This window comes from Aspergillus tanneri (genome assembly GCF_003426965.1).
Source record: "Aspergillus tanneri strain NIH1004 chromosome Unknown AapTan_5_pilon_pilon_pilon, whole genome shotgun sequence".
Lineage (NCBI taxonomy): Eukaryota > Fungi > Ascomycota > Eurotiomycetes > Eurotiales > Aspergillaceae > Aspergillus > Aspergillus tanneri.
The window spans coordinates 2,806,343-2,825,926 of NW_022984632.1; the positions used below are offsets into that span (position 1 = coordinate 2,806,343).

Consider the following 19,584-nt stretch of genomic DNA (forward strand, 5'->3'; position numbering starts at 1 on the left):
ACATGATTGGGTATTGAGCAGAGATGGAAAAAAAGCGAAACACGTAAAAATAAAATATCAAGAGCGAGAGACTGTGGTCAAAACTCGTATTAGGCTGTCATCAGGCAAGGTTTGCGACAGCTCTTTTCTGCATGTCCATGTCACATGGAGCGATTTGAACCTGACTTGATCCTGAAAGAGTTTGGCGAAGTCTCGCATAACCTGTTTGCCAGTCCACTACCATGTCGCGAGGCGCCCGAGCGCAGGTATGTTCCGGTGATCGGCCGTGCGAACCCGGTGAAAGGCCGGTAGTGGCGGGAGGGGATATCGATGTCAACCACCCTGACCGACTATCGCCAAGGAACGGTGTAGTGAGTCGTCGAGTTCTCTCCCGAGAAGGGGCATATCAACCTGCGCCAGCACAGTGGAATATTTCTTTCACCAATCGGGAGAATGGTCGGAGCGAGTGATCATAAGGAAGAACCCAGTATAATACACATCAAGGAACCAGTACGTCAAGACCTGCGTTTTTCATGGATGAAAGACAGGAGTAGCTAGAGGCGACACGACGGAAGGTGTGTTCATAACGATGCGGTTACTTTCTTCTTCGTTGCATTGGTGGAGTCTATCGGTCAAAACCAGCTTCAACGGATAAAGCCGACCATGGAGGCGCAGCGGCTGCAGTAATAGGAATTCATGCCGAAGCGCACGACTCCCGGGGACGACTCGTTTTCGAGGCTCATGGATCGTTGACATCTCGAGCAGCGCACGATGTCGAACCCCATGCATTTTGGGCCAGTTTCAGGGGATGCGTGGGTGACACCCTTTGCGCCAGAAGGTTGTGGTTGAACTTGCACGGAGGGGGAACTCATTTCCATGTGATGCCAGGTCGGCAGAGCAGAATATTGTAGTGATGGTGGTGGTGGTTGATTGATGCGACACCAGCGTCGCCAGAGGTGTTAATCCAATCCCAGATGTGTTGGATGCAAAACAGTGAACAATTAATTAATTTAACAGTGGTGTGGGATCTGGAAGAGAAAGCGAGTCCTAAATATAGCGATCCAGAAGGATGAGTCAAGGCGATGCCAAAACGGAATCGCGGGATCCGCAAGAATATTCTGGTGTTTGAATTTTCCTTTCTTTGACTTGACTGCCTTGGGGTTCCCAATTCTTAGGGCGGAGGGAAGTGGGCCGCTGTAAGACAACCAAGAGTGGCAAGAAGCGAAGAAGGTAGATGGATGGTCGATCGATGGAAATAAGAGTAATCAAAGAGGATGGTAGGCGATTGAATGTTCGGGACCTCGAATGGTTGCAGTTGAATCTGGGAGAGTAATCGTAGTGTCTGTTGTTAGTGTCAGGTAAGAAGCGACAAGGAAGATGAAATAAATATAATAATCTAGTTGAGCAGGGCTGATACCTGACCATGGAGTGCCCGGGCGCCAAGGATACGTAGAAGAGTCAGATCGGTCCACTTTTTCTCTCCCCTGTTTGGGCTGGTCGTGTCTGGTTAGTCTTATGTGGATAATGCAACTAAATTATTCCAGGTGTTCTGAAAAAAAAAAAAAAAGAAAGAGGATCAGGCGATTGACGAGTGATAGACAAGGGAAATTAAAATCTCCTTTTTATACTCAATCCATCTCCATCAGGACAATAGTAACAACAATTAAAAAAACTATAGCATAATGATAATCTCCCTAGTAATCAATACTCCAGTCATTGGAGATGTAGGGCAACCGAGTGGATTGCGACAACCAAGAGAAAAAAGAGTGGAATGTGGGCTGTGGTTTCAGAATGACTCCAGGGTGTCAACCACGGAGGTTGATTCTAAAGCTGAGGACAATCAAATCATAGCGATGCATTGCAAAGAGGCCATTCTTACAATGGCAGGCATCCTTACATCAACCCTTACATACCATACAGTACGCCGTATCCATCCATCCATCTACCTGACCTAAGGTATCTATCTGCCTGTCGGTCCTCCACCGCCCCTTTCCATGGGCTACGCTGTACTCCGTACATAGGTATCTACAGTATATCCTCCTCCATTGAGTGTCGAACTGCAGAATCACCTGAATGTGGTGATCGCAAAGATGGAGGTTGGCCTTCTGCTAGGTTCCCAATCAGGTTTGGTTCCATGCATTCAATCCCCATCCGTCGGTCTTCTCCTCTTCTTCCTATACGTTTGCTCGCATAGGTCGTGTCGTCATAGTCCTGGTCCAGTCAACTCGATGACTCGACCACCTCTCACCGTTCCCTCAGGAACAGTTCGCGGCCACGGTTCAGGTAAAAACTCAGTTTTATAAGAATTGTTATCTCTACCAATTTCTGCCGTCTGCTATCCCTCGTGTCCGCCAATCCACCAGTTTGGTTCGTCGCACCCGCTTTTGGCCACTCGCTAGTGCGCTGGTTGATTTTTGGAACTATTGGCAGCTGGGGCGGAGCATGTGGCTCTCGGGCACCGTGAGTGGCTGCCTGCCATTTAACTCAACATTTGCCCGTTGACAAGTGCTGAGAACCATTCTCGGGGCTCGGGGGTTCGAGCGTCCACAGTTGGGTCGGTGCTGGTCGGAGTCAGCAGTAGAGCTCAGATCCCGGTTTCTATAGTAGTCATCGATGGAAACCCAAGATTTTACACTCTATTCTGTTCCTCCTGTTGGTCGCATCTTAGGGATAGTACCTACTGAGGAGGTACCTACCCACCCACTCTACCTCTCCCAAGGTACCTGCTCTGGAGTACACTGACCGTGTCCGTCACGATACCATACAGTAACGGCCTTTCAGCCTCGTGGGATGCGTGAGAGGGCGAAAAAAAATTTGCGGCTGTGCTGCATTCCCCATGAGGCGGTTGCCATCTCCACCCCGTCCGTTTCAGAATTTCTGTCTGTGACGGACTTGGAAGGCCGCCTGTCCATCGTCCATTCTTCTTTCCCATTCAAGGAATTCTATCCTGAGACTGTACTCTGTAAGGGGATAGATAATGGCCTCATTGACTGTATTATACCCAAAATTCCATAACCTATTCTGTTTGATAATAAGGACCATTCCCTTAATATTTTGGGTTTTTATTGGCCCCCGAGACAACATTCTCCGATCGTCCCCGTGACTTCCATGTAACGAATATCTTAACTAATACGTCTGCCTGTCACGGGCATACTACCTATTTTGTGCCCATGCCATGCTGTAGCTTTGTGCGTTTTAGGTAATATACAAGTGTCCTCGCAGTCCGTGTTGTCTGTTCCTACTCCGTATTTACCTTCCAGGTTATGCACCCCGGGTTGGACTGACAGTTTAACGCACGGTATGATCCAGGGCGGCCTGTCCCTCCACTAAAATGCGTCCTCGATTGTCACCATCCCTTGACTAGTGTCACACTGTCCCTTGGACTTGCGCATCACTAACGAACTAGCTGTAGAGTGTGTTCTACTGTGGATCAAGGCAACAAAGCCGAGTGATCCATGCAAGCTGGGCTGGTATTTATCAAGAAACTTGGCCACTCTGGCAAATTGTTTGTCATTTTGTGGTAATCAATATTCATCTTTATGGAGGTCAAGAAGCTTCCTACGGTATCACAATCGTTTCTGTACTGCTGGAGGTAGTGCAGCAAAATCAACAGGCGTGCCTACCTACTTCGTCCAGCAAGCATTGGAATACGTCACCCCGCTTCTGCAAGACGACGAGATCTGAGGCATTTTCTGTTGATTTATTAATTTTTTTTTTTTTTAAAAAAAAAAAAAACAAAAAAAAAACAAAAAATAAGGGTTTCACGCCCCATGCAATCTAAAAAAGGCCACCTACATATTGAACGCGGCACAACCTTCCTGCAAAACAAGGCACGGGGCAGGCCACAGATGTCACTTCACTTCAGGGGGCATATGACAGGTGGGGAGATAGCTGCTGGCTTCCCGACTGAGTGATAAATATTGGTATCAAGTTGGCTTTGTCTGGGAAAGTATATAGAAGTGTTGGGGAACCAGATCTGACATGGCCTAGATTTCGGCAGTTCGGCAATGACGCACAATTACTACGGAGTATATGCTTTGGATTCGAACACGGCTATGTCGGATCCTACAGATAATATCTGGGTTCATTAAAGGTGTCAACGCTATTATTCGTTGATAAAATGTCACATTCGGATCGGGATAGACAGGTCTGGTTGATGGGTGATCCTATATCGGAATGACTGGATTAGACCATGTACGCCTGGAATTCTTGACGTTTGGATCGCGAAACAATACTCTAGAATGGTTGTCTGCCGAGCTCCTCCTTGTCGAGAAGTCTGAAGATTGCATGCATGCATGCATTCAAGCCCTATCAAGATGATCAATTTACCGAAATTGCCAAGAGATTGTAAATGGACCTGATTCACGGCATGGACATCATTTAGAGAGCGTGTCTTCCAGTGGATATTGGATTGTGTATATCCTCCCGACCACAGTCTGCAGCGAGGGTCTCATGTAAATCCAAAATGTATACAATATATTTCAGCAGAGCGGCACTTGAATCTGAGTTATCTCTCATGGACATACTCGGCGATATTTACTATTAGGCCCGCTGTCGGTTAATGACTGCTGCGAAATTATGCTGACAGCTAGGGTAAATAACCCAGCGAGTTTACGAAGATCACTGCGACTAAGAGGCATTTTGGTATCCATAGAGATACTAGGATGATACCAACAGTTCAACATCATCCCTACCAACCCTGGATACGAAAACGAAACGTGGGAATTGGAAGAGTTTCATATTGCGTGCATTTGTATTGCCCAGACGGTCGTGGGTCGACAATCTTGGTCTCTGATGGGTAAGATAGATACCGTGGAGTAGGCGGATTACTATCTCAGGTGCCGACTTACATACATAAACATAATTGCACGGTAGCACGTACAGCACCTAACTCTATGCTTAATATTGTATTGTTAAGATGTTTGTCCGCATTGCCTCGTTTCGTTGCCTTGCCTTATTGGCGATAAGGATCGGTGCGGGGAAATGACCCCTCAACAGCCTGCAACATGTCGTAATAGGACATGACCGTACGGCCCGCTCCTCAATGGCGGGAATGCACAACGACAAAAAGGTTGACCTTGGATCATCACGATACCAGAGCCGCTGATCACGGGTGTGATGATGAATTGACTGAATCCTCATGCATCATCGCTGCCAACGGTGCGCTGACATCATCTCACATGTCAATGGGTGGGCATTGTTACGAAGCCTGGGAGTGGTGGGGGGAAAGGAGGGAGGCCAAAATAGACAGGGAAATCTACAATTGAGTGAGAGGTAGACGAGACCGCTGTCTTATTATATTATATATATATATATTTATATACACATATACATATATATTGTTTAATCCTTCGAGGTGCAATGGAGGTGGGTGAGAGACGTTGTGGTGGTCTCTTTGCGATCCCGTGCAATGACGACGTCATGGCCTCATGGCTTCAAACGCAGTCATGGCGATGTCAAGTCTTAAGGTACCAGCTTCCAGTCCCCCCAGAGAACGTCTACTTCTCCATAAGAGGTGTCTTTCATTCTCACTATCTTTATTCGCAAACCCGTGAACTCAACTCGACTACGAGTAGTGTGTGAGTGGGTGTAATACTCCCTTTCCCCTGTGATTACTTGCGGGTTGGAGTCTCGGCAGGAACGGAAAAGGCACGCCTGCCGGGTTGATCGCATCTTGTTCCCTACTCCTTGCGATTGATGAAGTGACTGATTGATTAGTTAATTGATTAATTACCCACTTGGTAGCGGTAGTGCCTGCCTTCCGTATATCAAACGACTGCTTGCGACGGTTTCTTGCGCAATATCTGCCCCGCCACCCCACCTTCATTCTCTCTGTCTTTCTCAACGGCAGAAGTGATTCTCCCATCCATCCTTCTTACCCCTCTCGACCGTATTTCCACCATGGCTAGTCCAGCACCCAATCTCTACAGCTTCCCAAATACCGATGATCTGGCCAAACAACTGAGGCCGTACATCATTCGGAACCAGAATGCCGCACTGAGCCGCCACGATACCTTCCGAATTGCCGTGTCCGGTGGTTCTCTCCCAACCATTCTCGCAAAAGCCCTTCTGGCTCCGGGAGACGGAACTCCCGACGATACCGCTCAGTTTTCCAAATGGCACATCTTCTTCGCTGACGAACGCGCGGTGCCTCTCGACCACGAAGATAGCAACTACCGCCTGTTGAAGGATGAACTGTTAAGCAAAATCCCGGTTGAATTGGGCGCTCCGAAAGTGCACCCTATCGACCCTGCCCATGTCGACGACGAGGATCCCCAGGAGCTAGCAGATCTGTACCAGGAGGAGCTAATGCGCATCTTCGCCTCCAAAGACAGCGTCAAATTGCCCGTCTTCGATCTTATTCTCCTGGGATGCGGCCCTGATGGTCACACCTGCAGTCTTTTCCCCGGTCATGAGTTGTTGCGTGAAAAGGACTCCTGGGTCGCTCCCATCAGTGATTCACCCAAGCCGCCTCCGAAGCGTATCACTCTCACCTTACCCGTTGTCACGCATGCTGTGAGCATCGCCTTTGTCGCTACCGGTGGTGGAAAGAAGGATATTATGAAACAGATTTTTGATGCGGAAGAGGGGCGAAGCCTTCCCTCCGCTCTTGTCAACCAAGGCGCTGGGGAGAAAGCGAGCTGGTTCACTGACCACGCTGCTGTGGATGGAGTGACTTTTCCCCGACGAGGAAGCCTGTAACGAAGTGGATGATCGCACCATCAGAAAATGTCAGGATGAAAACAACAGGTGGGACAACTGTGACACGATCGCTCTGCCTGAAAGCTTCCGAATAATCTAATACGAATACGCTGTGTTGATGAAGGGGAAAGCATGGAAGGGTCGCTTGTCTTGACCATTGGCTGGGTCTATTGTCCTGGGTGTTTTATTCGATCTCCTTATATGAAATTACTTAGTTCTTCGGAGGTTCTATTCCCATGTGCTCGTCAAAAGTTTGTGTTATCATTATGTCTCTGGTATTAGAGACAGCTCTTCTAGTTTAATGACGGAGCAGTAATGACCTTCCAGATCACTCCTACGGGCATATGGTGTTGCAATGTATGCGTAGCACATATCCATGCAGTATATTTTGGCTGTTGAATTGTTGTCAGGTTTAAAAAGACGGAGAAAGTGGACAACTTGACATTGTTTGCTCGCTCATAAGAAACCCAATCGATCGATCGATCGTTGACTTCCGCCCGTGCGCCAAGCGTCGAGTCGATCTCAGCTCGAGTGACCGCTAGTTGACCCCTCAATCTATCTACGACAACGGACCCTTGTTTGATCACGATACTTCTGAGATTAACTAGTCTAATGAAGGACCGAATATTCAGCAACAGAGATAACAATGCCCATACCTACACGTTCGCTTTCGCTCCGAGAACCCCGTAAGCCGGTTAGTGTCGTATCCACCCACCCATTCATGCTCCCTTGCCTTTTCAATGTTTATCTCCCATGCGGCCTTGCCATTTTCCTTGCGACAAGATGTGCTATCCCTCGCATACTATGTTTTCATGGACTCTGACATCCTCGCTTTAGAAGCCCTCGAATCTAGGATGTACAGGCGCTACCAAGACCGTGTCAACAACTACTGCCGTATCTTCAAATCCCCCGACAAATGGTCCCGACAATGCCGCCCGGAATAAAAGCCTCTTGCCTGTCCGTGATGATGGACGTCCCGCGGGAGTTTCACGGCTCCAACAGCCTCAAGAAAGTAGACTTCCAGAGCGAGGGACCAAGCCGGTGCAGAAAGCCCAGCAACAGAATGGACGTTCGCCTGAGCCGAACGGTATAGCTCGTCGTCAAAGCTTGATTCGACGTAGTCCGCTGAGAACTACTACATCATCATCGGCTAAGGCACCTCCCGTCGCGTCTACGACTCCAAGGAGGACTACACTCGCACAGGGACTATCCTCTCCATCTAAACAGGATGCAGAACCCCAGCAGAATGACCGCTCAACCTCACCCAAGAAAACGAACATGCCGCCTCCTCTACGGCCCGTCAGATCTACCTCCTTAAGGCAGCCGGCGAGCTCGAGTACCGGCGCAGGCTCTTCGGCGACGTTGAGGGGCCACGTGCGACATCGCAGTCAAGTTACAACATCGGTCCCGGGTCAAGGGTCCAGGAAACTTGAGTCTCCGTCACCGTCTACGACGACCCTACTGACAAGGGCTAATTTCACCACCTATCAGCAGCACTTCTCGCCGAAGAAGACTATGGACAAGCCGGTAGCCGCACATCAGTCTGGCAGCCCTGTAGGGTTAGACCCTTCATTGATTCCTTCGTCACGGCCGGAAATTGCAGCATTGCAGACAGAGCTTCTCCAACTGAGCCTTCTCCATCAGTCTGCCCTTCAGCAGGATGCTGAGTGGAAGACCAAGGTTGAGGGACAGCTGCGCACTAAATACAACTCGGTCGCAGAAAGGTACCAGCGCATGATAGTTGAAGAGAAGGAGTATCAACGACGGCTGAATGGGCAGGCATTGCAGGGTTGGCTCGGGAACTCTCGTGAGCATAATGGACAGCAGCGTTTTGCGGAGCAGATCCAAGTACTCTCACAAGTGATGCAGGAGGTGTCGGATTTGAGTGACAGCCTGACAGAGATATACATCGACTGTGCAGAGATTTGAAGGATGGTTCCAACAAGCGACGGAGATCAAGGATTTCCGACTTCAACAGGGACGACCTTCCGATCATACGGTTTTTATCGACCCTATCGACACGGCCTGGAAGGAGGAAGTCTACGCCATGACCATGAAGTTGGAACTAAGTTCAAGGCGGCTAGAAAGTCTCGACATTCTGGGCTACGGCGAGGTTGAGCGACTGAATAATTCCGCGCTCCTCCGGATGGTGAAAGGATTGGACGAGATGATCAAATTAATGGTTGCCGAACTGAGTGTCATTCGTAAGATTGAGGCCGACATAATGAGGTCGGAGAAGCAATGGGTTAGTCAGCTTGCGCGGCAGTTGATTGCAACGAAGCCGCCGCCACAAGAGAAGGCACCGAGACTAGGAATGTGGAGACAGGCATCCTTAAAATCATAGCATGACCGTGGCATATGTGATTGACTCAGAAGAGGTGGAGGACATCTCTCGCATAGCTGGCTGAAGATCACTCATATCTCTCCGACAACGAAACTAAAACAACAACGAAATTAAAAAAAAAAAAATAGCTTATGAGAGAAAGGGAGAAGGAAGAAGACGTGAGACTGAACAAAAGCGAGAATACTAAGGCCTGTGCCAGTTATCTCAAACCAAGGAACTTTATCCAGGAACAGATCGAGCTAACATATCCACTTCCAAGTTCAGAATGGGAAAACCTGTGGGCTGGAGCTCTTTGACTACCTGGTAGCATTAGATTATTGCAAACTGGCTTTATACTGCCAGTGTCTTCGGCAAGTTTGCTTGACCCAGATGAGCAAATATTGGGGAGAGCTACGGGGCACACTTCATTTTATTTATTTTATTTTATACACACCCCTTCCCTCCATTCCGCCTCGAATCCTTATTTTCCGGGTATTTGCTGGAAACTGCCTATTAAGGCAAAAATATTTGGAGAAACGGGGCCCTGACAACTTCCTGAATGGTGGAGTTAGTCTGGACATACGGAGTGCTGCAGGCACTAGACGCTGGTTATGACTGTACGGTATCATGAGAATGTTGAGATAATGAACCACGAATAAATACAATGCCCATGATTCATGATTTTGTATTCTGTTGTTTGCTGGCAGTGGTTGACTAATTGCAGTGGTAGTTGGTTAACTAACTAGTTAATCCAGTATTATATCAAACTAGCACGTGAGGGGGGATCACATGGGGACAGACAATTTATAAGAGCTTCTTATGGATTCGGTTATTCCCTTGGAGTCGCACCTTTTTCTAAAAGACGAGTGTAATGTGGCGGGGTGGCAAGATGAAAGTACCTGGGACCTCTATCGAGAAATGGAATACGGGTGAGAGACTATATACTGCTTGGTCCCTGTGGATACTTAGGTAGTTATGTCAGTCCTGATTAGGCAAGTCTTGGCATGCCTGCTGGCGCCACCACGGTTCTCTACTTCCCTACTTTTAGGTGATTACTGTACAAGTTTCTTTCGAAGAGGATATGTCCGTGAAGCAGTTTGTATCCATGATCATAACCGGATCCTTGCCCAGCCGTCTTCCCCAGCCAGGTTTATGACGAACCAAACTACTAAAACTGTGGTTCTGGACCGAGTGGAGCGTTTCCCCCTCTCGCTCTGGACCCTCTCCAACCTGTTACCGCTGTCGAAGCTCCTCTTCTCTCCACCCTCTTTTGTCAGATTCGCCTTTCTGACGACATCCTCAGAACAATCTCATCGGAATCTACCTTTTTCCGTCATCATTTCGTGAAGTGAGATTCTATTGGGGATCCAATCCTCCTGTCATCTTTTTTCGGTAGACAGATCAACACTATTGCTGCGACCTCGCCTCATCGCTCTCTCACCTTTCATTTTCTCTTCTCCCCATTTTCTCTTCTGATACGACGCGTCTCTTCTCCCCGTGCGTCTTGGCTGTGGTTGATGCAATATCTGCAGCTGTTTGGTATTGCTTCGCTAGACTGAACCCCCAACCAGCCAGTATGTATTGTGCCGTGGCCTTATATTTGGTATGTTGTCTTGTCGTGTGACGGTGACACTGACGTCACTTTAATAGAAAGCGTCGACCAGAGTCTGCATCGCGCGTAATGTTCCCGAATTCAATCAACTGAATCTTTCTCCGTCTGTCGCCCGACCGTCGACGCAATCATGAAAAACACGTTGTACGAACGCCTCTGGCGGAGGGAATCCGCAGAAACATCGCCCTACTCCAGCATCCGTGGTTTCTATGGGTCGCACGAATGGATGGACGACTTGGACATTGTGAATGAGTTGGGGGGCCATACGGGCTGTGTCAATGCGCTATGGTACGTCGTCGTCGGTCGTATTACCGTCCCCTGATGCGTGGCGTGGGTTGCGATCGCTAGTGGTCGCCTTCTGGGATTCTCTGACACTGATCCTCTGCAGTTGGTCACGATCTGGCCGGCTCTTAGCATCTGGCTCTGATGACCTCCATCTAAACATCTATTCATACCAGCCGGAATCTTTGACCGCCCCTTTCTCGTTGAATACAACCGTCTTCACCGGTCATAGGGCTAATATTTTCTCCGTCAAATTCATGCCTCATTCGAATGACCGAACATTGGTAACCTGCGCAGGCGATCATCAGGTCCGCGTCTTCGACATTGAGCACTCTAGCAACAAGAATGTTGCCGCCACAAATGCGTTCTCTTCTTCCGCCCGAAGTCAACGGTTCAACAACTTCTTCACCAATACGCGGTACTTGAGCGAGGCAAACACAAACACCCGGGTTTACCGTAGCCATGCCGACCGTGTCAAGCGCATTGTCACTGAATCGTCACCATATTTATTCCTCACATGTTCGGAAGATGGCGAGGTTCGCCAGTGGGACTTGCGCCAGCCTTCATCCGCATACCCTAAGCCACGAGGCGGACAGGGCCCTATGGCCTATCGACCGGGAGTGGTACACGATGACTCCAACACACCTCCGCCACTGATTTCATACAAACGGCACCACATCGATCTTAACACCATATCATGCTCCCCAACTCAGCCACACTATATCGCGTTGGGTGGAGCTCATCTCCATTGCTTTCTTCATGATCGACGCATGCTAGGCCGTGACCTCCTTGCGGAAACCGGACATCCTGGCGCCTCACCGAGGATTGACAGCAAGCGTGATGACGAGTCGATGGGACAGGCGACAAGATGTGTACGGAGGTTTGCACCGAATGGCAAGCGTCGGATGAGCCCCCGTGGGACTGGTGACATCACTGCTTGTAAAATCAGCGACGCCAACCCGAACGAGATGGTCGTGAGCTGGTCTGGAGATTATATATACAGTTTTGATCTGATTCGGAGCCCGGATGCAAGTGAAGCAGATCCAACGCGCCAAAAGTCTATCTACGAAACGCCCAGCCCCCGTAGACGACAGAATTCAAAGAACAGAAAGCGTAAGCGTCAAAATGGATCGTCGATGGCATCACGTTCCGGCGGCAGATGGTTTCGGTCTCGTCGTCGATTCGAGGAAGAGGATGATGGCGGTGAATTGGCCTTCCGGGTGCGCTACGGGAATGGAGAACTTGAGGATATCCCGCTGCAGAATTTATCAGAAACCCTGTCGGGCGCGCCAACGGATCTAGTGGAACAAGCGAGGTACTCTGTGTTGAACGAGGCACAAAAGCTTAGTATGCGGATTGCCAAAAGTCTGGTGAAGCTTCGCAAGGCCCTCTTTTCTCCAGGCCCGCTTTCCGAAGACAGCGTGCCTTTGGCCACACCGGACTTGACACCGTATGCTGAATCTTTCTCAAATGCTCTGACGGAGGCGTCAGCGTACTTACCTCAAATGGATGAGGTCATTCGAACCTGGAGGTATCCTCTCAACCCCACTCCGGACGTCGTGGGCTTCCAGCAATCTCTCCGCCGGAATCGTGAGTCGAGCTGGAGATTTGTCCAAGCCGCTGGAACATTGGCACGAGTCCTGGGAGGTGAAGTTGGGGATGATCTCGAAGAACAGGCACCCGATGTAGCCAGATTCCAACAAATCACGCCAGCACCAGGGGAGAATAATGCCCTCGAACGTACGTCGCAGTTCTGCTATGACTTTATGAAGGCAGTCTTGCTGTGGGTTGAAGGGGGTCGTGAAGCCTTGCTTGCAGGTTTCAAGCGTGACTCCGCCCATCGACGCAACAATGCCCGATATCCGATCTCAGAATCAGCGGACGATAGTGCCATCGAAACGGTATTGCTCCCGTACCTCCAAGGGCTTGCGGGCGAAACGCCCGTGGTGAATATCGATGCCTCTAGGTTTGAACATGATAGGAGCCGTTTCATAAGTCCGTCACAGCATCAAATAGTGGAGGCGTTTGGAAAGGCTCTCACGCGGCCACTTACAGACTTGGAAGATGATGCTGCCCCCAGTGATGAAGACGATGAGTCTCAGGAACCCCGGGGCACAAGTCGACCAGCGGCTAAGAGCTTCTGGGCTTTCAAGGTATGCCGAGGGATCCTAATGGAGGCTGGTGATGGTGTGAACTACGAGTTCGTTAATCGAGCCTTTGGTGGGGTGCGCACAACGATAGAGGATGAATCGGATAATAGTGCAGAACCCGAGAGATCCCAGGAAGATATTGACCCCAACACTGAAGAGGAAACAATCCGAAGCGTTCGCTTAACACTCAACGGTGAGCCGTTATTGGCTGAAAGAACACTCGGCTCCTCTGAAGCCGAAGCAATGAGCACTCGAGAAACTTCCGTCGATGGTGATGCGGAAGAAATTGATAGGAGCTTCTTCGAACGGCAAACCCAGGATAGCGAAGGTGAGGAAGTCGCTTCCAGCAACGTCGGTGACGAGGATGATAATGACGAGGGGGAAGACGAGGATGAGGACGATTTTGACGCCACGCTAGTCAGTTCTTCTGATGACGAAGCCGTGGAAGCGGAAGAGCGTATGCTGCGAGAGTACGGCATTCGGCGGACAAGGAGAGAGGTTGTTGGCCTTCATATCCCTTGTTCTTCGCACACGAGGGTGTATAGGGGGCATTGCAACGTCAAGACCGTCAAAGATGTGAACTACTTCGGGCTCAACGACGAATACGTTGTAAGCGGCAGTGATTCCGCTCATTTATTTATCTGGGAGCGGAAAACGGCCAAATTGGTCAATATTCTCGAAGCTGACAGCGAGGTTGTAAATGTTGTGCAGGGTATGTTGACTTGCACGGCCTGGGACGTCACGTTAATGATTCTTTGCAGGGCACCCGTACGAGCCGACGATTGCAGCGTCCGGAATTGATAATACTATCAAGATTTTCTCCCCCGACCGGCGTGCCCAGGAGGACGCTCGGCGTGGAATCAATATTTTGGACCCGGATAATGCCGCCAATACGTTGGGCCCTAGTACTTCTAGGATCGGTGGCCTCCGGAGCCGCAGGCGTATGCACGACGCCTATCGGATTATGAGCCAGAATGATGTGGACCGGCAAGGTGGGATGGACGAGGCATACATCACGGTGCGCTGGTTTCTAATTCCCTTCTAGCCTAGTATGATAGAATCTGATGAAGTGAGCACCAGAGAGAGATGCTCGCGCGACTCGCTGTCAATTTGAGGCGTCAGCAGAGTGCGGGGGAAGCTGAAGACGCTACCTTTGTTTTGCAAGACAACTGCGTCGTAGGTTTCACTCTGGGTCCATTTAAAATCCATCAGTCCCCTTGCTTACCGTGCCCTAGATAATGTGATTAGACCAATCAATTGGGTGTTTGTCGAATCGGTGCGGCTACCTGGTTGTTTCCCACTTGTTGGGAAGAATTTTCCGGACTCCCTTCTTTATTGCTATAAATAGACTGTTGGTTTGACCTGGTCTATGCTTACAGTCCTTTGTTTATGACTGGCGTATGGTTGATCTCTAAAAGGCACACAGTTTATTCATGATGAGTGCGAGAATGACTGACGATGATCCATAATCCATGATCAATGGTCCACCTCGTAGTCGTAGAAGAGGTTTTCCAGCTTCCTTGCATGGAGGCACTAGAGAGTGAGAGATTTCAATCAATTCCACTGGACTGAAGCGACCAAAGTCACTATTTCGGAAATCTTGACTCTGAAAGAGAAAGACAGGTGATCTTATCTTCACGTGATGCCATTGGTCCCCCGCATTTTTTTTTTTAAGTTTTATATACTCTCTCATTCTCTCTATCCATCCCTAATTGAATAAGAACCGAGTACAGACTTCTCGTCCCTGTTCCTACCAATCCCATCCCTCATAATGCAAGATTTTCTCCAAGAGCGCTTTGACACAACCAGCAAACTCTACAACGACCCCCACAATCCCCAACGCCATTACGAAAGAGGATTAATCCATGAGCGCTTGGGGTTTGCCGATCTCGCCTCAGCCGATGCATACCGTGCCCTTTCATTATTAGAGTCAATTGTTGATCCGGACGGGTGCGAATTTCATGCCCGACGGAGGATAGAGTCGGCTGATGCCAACGGACAGGAAGACGACGATGATGACGATAGTGCATACGCCCTGATAGCCCAAGATGAATATGACGCATTGATTGGTGATGTTTATTCGCTGCTCGTTCGGAGTTTGGTCAGTTGTGGGTGTTTTCGCGATGCGTATGAATTCTGCGTGCGCGGCCAAGCTTTACTAGGCGATAATGGTAGCAGTGACTGGGGGAAGGCCCTCCAACAGCAGATGGACATCATCAAGAAGATCTATATCTCACGACGACCGGGATCAGAGACGTCCGATAAAGTCCAAGTGGATCCGGGTGCTCTGAATGCCCAAGGGCGTGCCCGCAGAGTTCTATACCCGTGGAACGAGCACGAGCCGGACAGAAAAGCGCCCGAAACCCTGCGGTTGTTGAACGAACAATTGAAGGGTGTGGCACCCAAGTGCGAAGTGAGAGCCGTAGCCCTCCCGCTGCTGCATGGCACCGCCGAAAGCAGTAGTCCCTACAGCAACAACCCAGACGAGGTCTCCGTCCAGCTTGGCCTCTTCGCCAAAGAGGACATCGCCCCCGGCGAGATCCTCCTTCACGAGACGACCCTCCTGACCGCCACGAATCGACTCCACGATGACCTCTGCGATGCCTGTAATGCCCCCCTTCCGGACCTCGCTTCCGAAAACCCCCCTGTGGCCTGCTGTGGCTGCTCCGACGACATCATTTTCTGCTCCCAGACATGCCACGACCAAGCGCAACGGATTTATCACGGCGCCGTCTGCGGCCTCATGGGCAGTCTCGGATCCATCGGAAAGGACATCCCAGACCCCAAAGACAAGGCAGACTACCTCTACCTCCTCCTCGTCGGTCGTGCTATCGCCATGGCTGCCACCCAGGACGTGCATCCGCTCGATCTGCCGGAAATTAAATACATTTGGGGTGACTTTCACGACCTGGACCTGTCCTCCCCTCATGGTTCAGGGGAAAATGATGACTCCGCCTCGCTCCCTTTCTCCTTCCACCTGAACATCCTCCAACCCATGCGCATCCTTGAGGAGATGGAACTCGACCCGTACACCGTCCTCCCTCTCTACGACACTTGGGTCCTGAATACCCTGTATGCTAAATTCCGCGGCACGGCTTCCGGCCGTCTCTCCAAGTGGGACGGTGGCCCGGAGCTCTGCGCCGTGCATCCGCTCTGGTGTCTCGCAAACCATTCCTGTGATCCGAACGTGCGTTGGGAATGGGGTGGGGAGATCACCTTCCGTGCGCGATCTGCGTCTGAACGGCCCATCTGGAAGAGGAAGACGAAGACATCGTCAGGGACGGCGATCCAGGAGACGAAGACAACGTCCGGGCGCTGTGAGGGTATCAAGGCCGACGAAGAGATTTGGAACCATTATTGTGATATCGGGTTGGACGTGAAGGAGAGGAGAGAGTGGGCGAAGGGCGCTTTGGGTGGTCTCTGTCGTTGTGAGAGGTGTGCTTGGGAGGCCGGCGAGTAATATCGTCCTTGGTGGGGTTTATCTACTGTATAGATACAGATCTTTGCTTGGATGGCTGGTGTGTTTTTGGTGTTGGATAGACACATACCCTTAGATGTTGATAGAGTATTGTTTCTGGATGGGAGTGAATTTTTGATAGATGCATGTATATAGTCTATAGATTTTATTAGATCAGTTGAATATATCTGTGGTCTCGTTCTTTCTACCTAATCCATATGATTCCTAATTGCAAGGGTAACGTATAAATACACCTAAATTCCGAGCCTGAATCTTTGAATTGCCCACAAACACTGAAATAAGAAGCCCTCATCATCAATAACTATGGCACTACTATTACGTGCTTTTATCCCCACCCTCTGGCCAAGCTGCTTCACTTCCCACATTCAAGCAAAGTCCGCGGCGCGGGGTCGACGAGGCGGGGTCCTGGATCTAGAAGGCGAGCGGGAAAAAGAACGAGAATCTCCCCTCCGTCTTTGTTCACGCTTAGGCGGCGGGCGAGGAGAACGGAATTTGGGATCACCCCGAGGACGATGGGCTGGAGGCGAGCGCCGGGGAGGACTACGCGAGACGGACCCACGTCGCTTGCTGGGTGGAGTCGGCGACCGGGATACTGATGAGTAGCGTCTGACTCGCTGGCGTTGAGGTGGCGACGGGGAGCGTGAAGGAGACCGCGAAATGCTTCGACCTCTGCGACCCCGGTTGCGAGGGGGAGTAACAGACCGAGATGGAGACCGGCGGGAAGGGTATGGGCTCACGCTCCGAGCAGGTCGGGAATCATAGGAACGAGACGACCTCCTGCGGTTGACCGGCGAGCGAGATCGACTATAGGACACAGAGCGCCGACGGCTTCTCGACACGGGAGATCGGGACCATGACGGTGTGTAGCTATAGCTCCGGCGAGAAGAACCGGAGGCAGAGCGGGTATAGGATCGTCCCCGGTTGGCCGATCGTCCGCGACCACGGCTTCGCGAGGGGGAACGGGAGTAGGAATAGGAGCGGGCGCGGGAGTGACCGCTGCAGGTCGAGCAGGAACGAGAGCTGACGGATTCCACGTCGGATTCCGGGCTTGCAGCACGGGCAGGGAGAGCGGGAACTGTGGGCTTCGGGAGGTTCTTCAAGTGTTCGCGCAAGTCCTCCGTCAGAATACCGAAGCCGATACTCGTGAAGTAGTTGATCGAGAAGCGGGTGCTGCGTGGATTGTCCAGCGGGAAGAGACCCTCGAAGCTCGGGCGCAGGATCTCATCTCGCATGCGCTCGTGCAGTTTCGGTAGACCGAGATGCTCTCCCAGATCCTGGAAGAGGATCTTAATGAAGATACGGCTGCTCGAAGTCGTTTCCTCCTCGTTCAGGTGGATGATCGACATAACATGCCAGCCGATGGCATCGTTGCCGAGCATGTGGCCAAAAAAACGAGCAATGTTGCGCAACCGATTGGTTTCGTATCGATGGATGGTATCGTAGTATTTGGCAAACGCCGCTTCGAAGAGGTCTGACCAGAGACGATTGATCTTCGAAAACCTTTCCCCAATCAACCCGTAGAACTTCGAGTATGTCCGTTCCTGCGAGCAACACTCAATGATCATGGACGGGAGCTCTGGCTCCAGGCCAGGGGGCAGTGAGATTTTCATGAGTTTGTGGCAGCATTCTTCGAAATCTATGCTGGACATAATCGTCAAGTAGATCGTTCGCCGCAGGTTGACCAGATCGGTATTGCTTTGGTCCTTAATATCCATCTTCTGCTCTTCCTCGGGCTCCTCATCTGAGCTCTCGTCGGAGTCGTCTTCATCTTCCTCGTCGTCGCTACCCTCACCAAGGATCTCGGCTTTCAATTTCTTGTAAATGTCTTCATGTTCCTCCCATTGAGCATCGTATTTGAAGATATTAAGGCTGTCTTGAGTCTCGATCTCGTCATCCAGGCCAACACGGTGCGTGATCTGGTCTTCCTCCTCCACGAGATCAAGCTCATCCTTAATCGCCGGGTTGTCCTTGTACTTGTCCTTGCGGACCTGGAACAGCACTTCAATCATGTACTGCACTCGTTTGTCGATATCGGCTTCATGCAGAATATTGCGGAACTGGTCAAATACCGCCAAGGCGATAGGGCTACTCATCTCCTCCAAATGTTGCCCAACCTCCCTTGTGAGGCCCACCGCGATCTCTACGCTGTCATCCGTAGGCTTGTGGAGTAATAGCAAAAGGATCTGAGCCGCCAGCATTTCGTGCACGACCTGTTGGTTGCACAGATGCGCGATAAACGTCGTCGAGGATATGCAGACCGCTTTATCGTTTCTTTTGAACGCTTTGCGAAACTGGACGATCAGACGATTGAGGAGCAATTCACCCACTTGGGGCAATTTGGTGTTAACAATGGCGGCCATGGCAGCATAGATCGAGGTGAATGGCAAGCTCGCCGCCTGAGCCTTCATAATGCTCCGGCAGAACAAACCACGACCGCGAACGAGGTTCTCGCCGAAAAGCTCCGGGACAATAAATTTTATGTTAGATACGTTGACTTTGTTGATGAGGCCGTTGATCGATTTCTTCAACGCTTCCCATGCCATACGCTGATATTCCTTGCTGGTCTTGTCCGTGATCTGCGCCTGCAACGCACGTAGCCGGGCTGGAGGGATATAGGTACCACCCGATCGCATGTTGGAGAGCTTCTCATACTCGGCTTTGGCCGCAGCTTGCTTCTCCTCTTCCGTCATCGGTTTTCGTGCCGCCTCCTGCTTCTCATATTGGCGAACTCGCTCCGCGAGCTGGCGCTCCCTCTCCATCGCACGCTCAGGGTCGACACGGGGCGCATGACCGTCTTCCTTGAGGGAGTCACCGGGCGGCGACCGGCGACGGTTTGGTGAAGGGGAACGAGAAGGAGGAGAACGTTTTCGTGACGCAGAAGGCTGGGGAGAGTACGACGTGCCTGGTGGAGGGGTGGGCACTCGCACGGCCGACTGCAACATAACCGGATCTGTCATATTGCTCTGGAGTATCCGCACGTACTATTTCCCCCCGGGATGTGCAAGTAGCTGCGATGTGACAGCAGCGACAAGGCGCGAAGACCTACGTTGGAAGTCCA

General features: G+C 50.7%; 5 protein-coding genes across 5 annotated transcripts; 4 read left to right on the forward strand and 1 right to left on the reverse strand.

The window, feature by feature from the left end:
* Positions 1-5,880: 5,880 nt before the first annotated feature.
* Positions 5,881-6,681, forward strand: SOL1 (6-phosphogluconolactonase; the record flags this gene model as incomplete). The annotated part of the gene is made up of 1 exon (XM_033574906.1): positions 5,881-6,681. One exon carries the CDS (start codon positions 5,881-5,883, stop codon positions 6,679-6,681), a length of 801 nt encoding a protein of 266 aa, XP_033422924.1.
* A 646-nt stretch (positions 6,682-7,327) lies between these two features.
* Positions 7,328-9,025, forward strand: ATNIH1004_010332 (uncharacterized protein; the record flags this gene model as incomplete). Its single annotated transcript, XM_033574907.1, has 3 exons — positions 7,328-7,375; positions 7,519-8,529; positions 8,603-9,025. The coding sequence occupies 3 exons, from the start codon at positions 7,328-7,330 to the stop codon at positions 9,023-9,025; spliced, it is 1,482 nt and encodes a 493-aa protein (XP_033422925.1).
* A 1,721-nt stretch (positions 9,026-10,746) lies between these two features.
* Positions 10,747-14,098, forward strand: ATNIH1004_010333 (WD repeat-containing protein; the record flags this gene model as incomplete). Its single annotated transcript, XM_033574908.1, has 4 exons — positions 10,747-10,904; positions 11,005-13,760; positions 13,810-14,040; positions 14,094-14,098. 4 exons carry the CDS (start codon positions 10,747-10,749, stop codon positions 14,096-14,098), a joined length of 3,150 nt encoding a protein of 1,049 aa, XP_033422926.1.
* Positions 14,099-14,819: 721 nt separating this feature from the next.
* On the forward strand, positions 14,820-16,508 carry ATNIH1004_010334 (putative MYND domain protein; the record flags this gene model as incomplete). Its single annotated transcript, XM_033574909.1, has 1 exon — positions 14,820-16,508. One exon carries the CDS (start codon positions 14,820-14,822, stop codon positions 16,506-16,508), a length of 1,689 nt encoding a protein of 562 aa, XP_033422927.1.
* A 383-nt stretch (positions 16,509-16,891) lies between these two features.
* On the reverse strand, positions 16,892-19,483 carry CWC22 (pre-mRNA-splicing factor cwc22; the record flags this gene model as incomplete). Its single annotated transcript, XM_033574910.1, has 1 exon — positions 16,892-19,483. One exon carries the CDS (start codon positions 19,481-19,483, stop codon positions 16,892-16,894), a length of 2,592 nt encoding a protein of 863 aa, XP_033422928.1.
* Between the last annotated feature and the right edge of the window lie 101 nt (positions 19,484-19,584).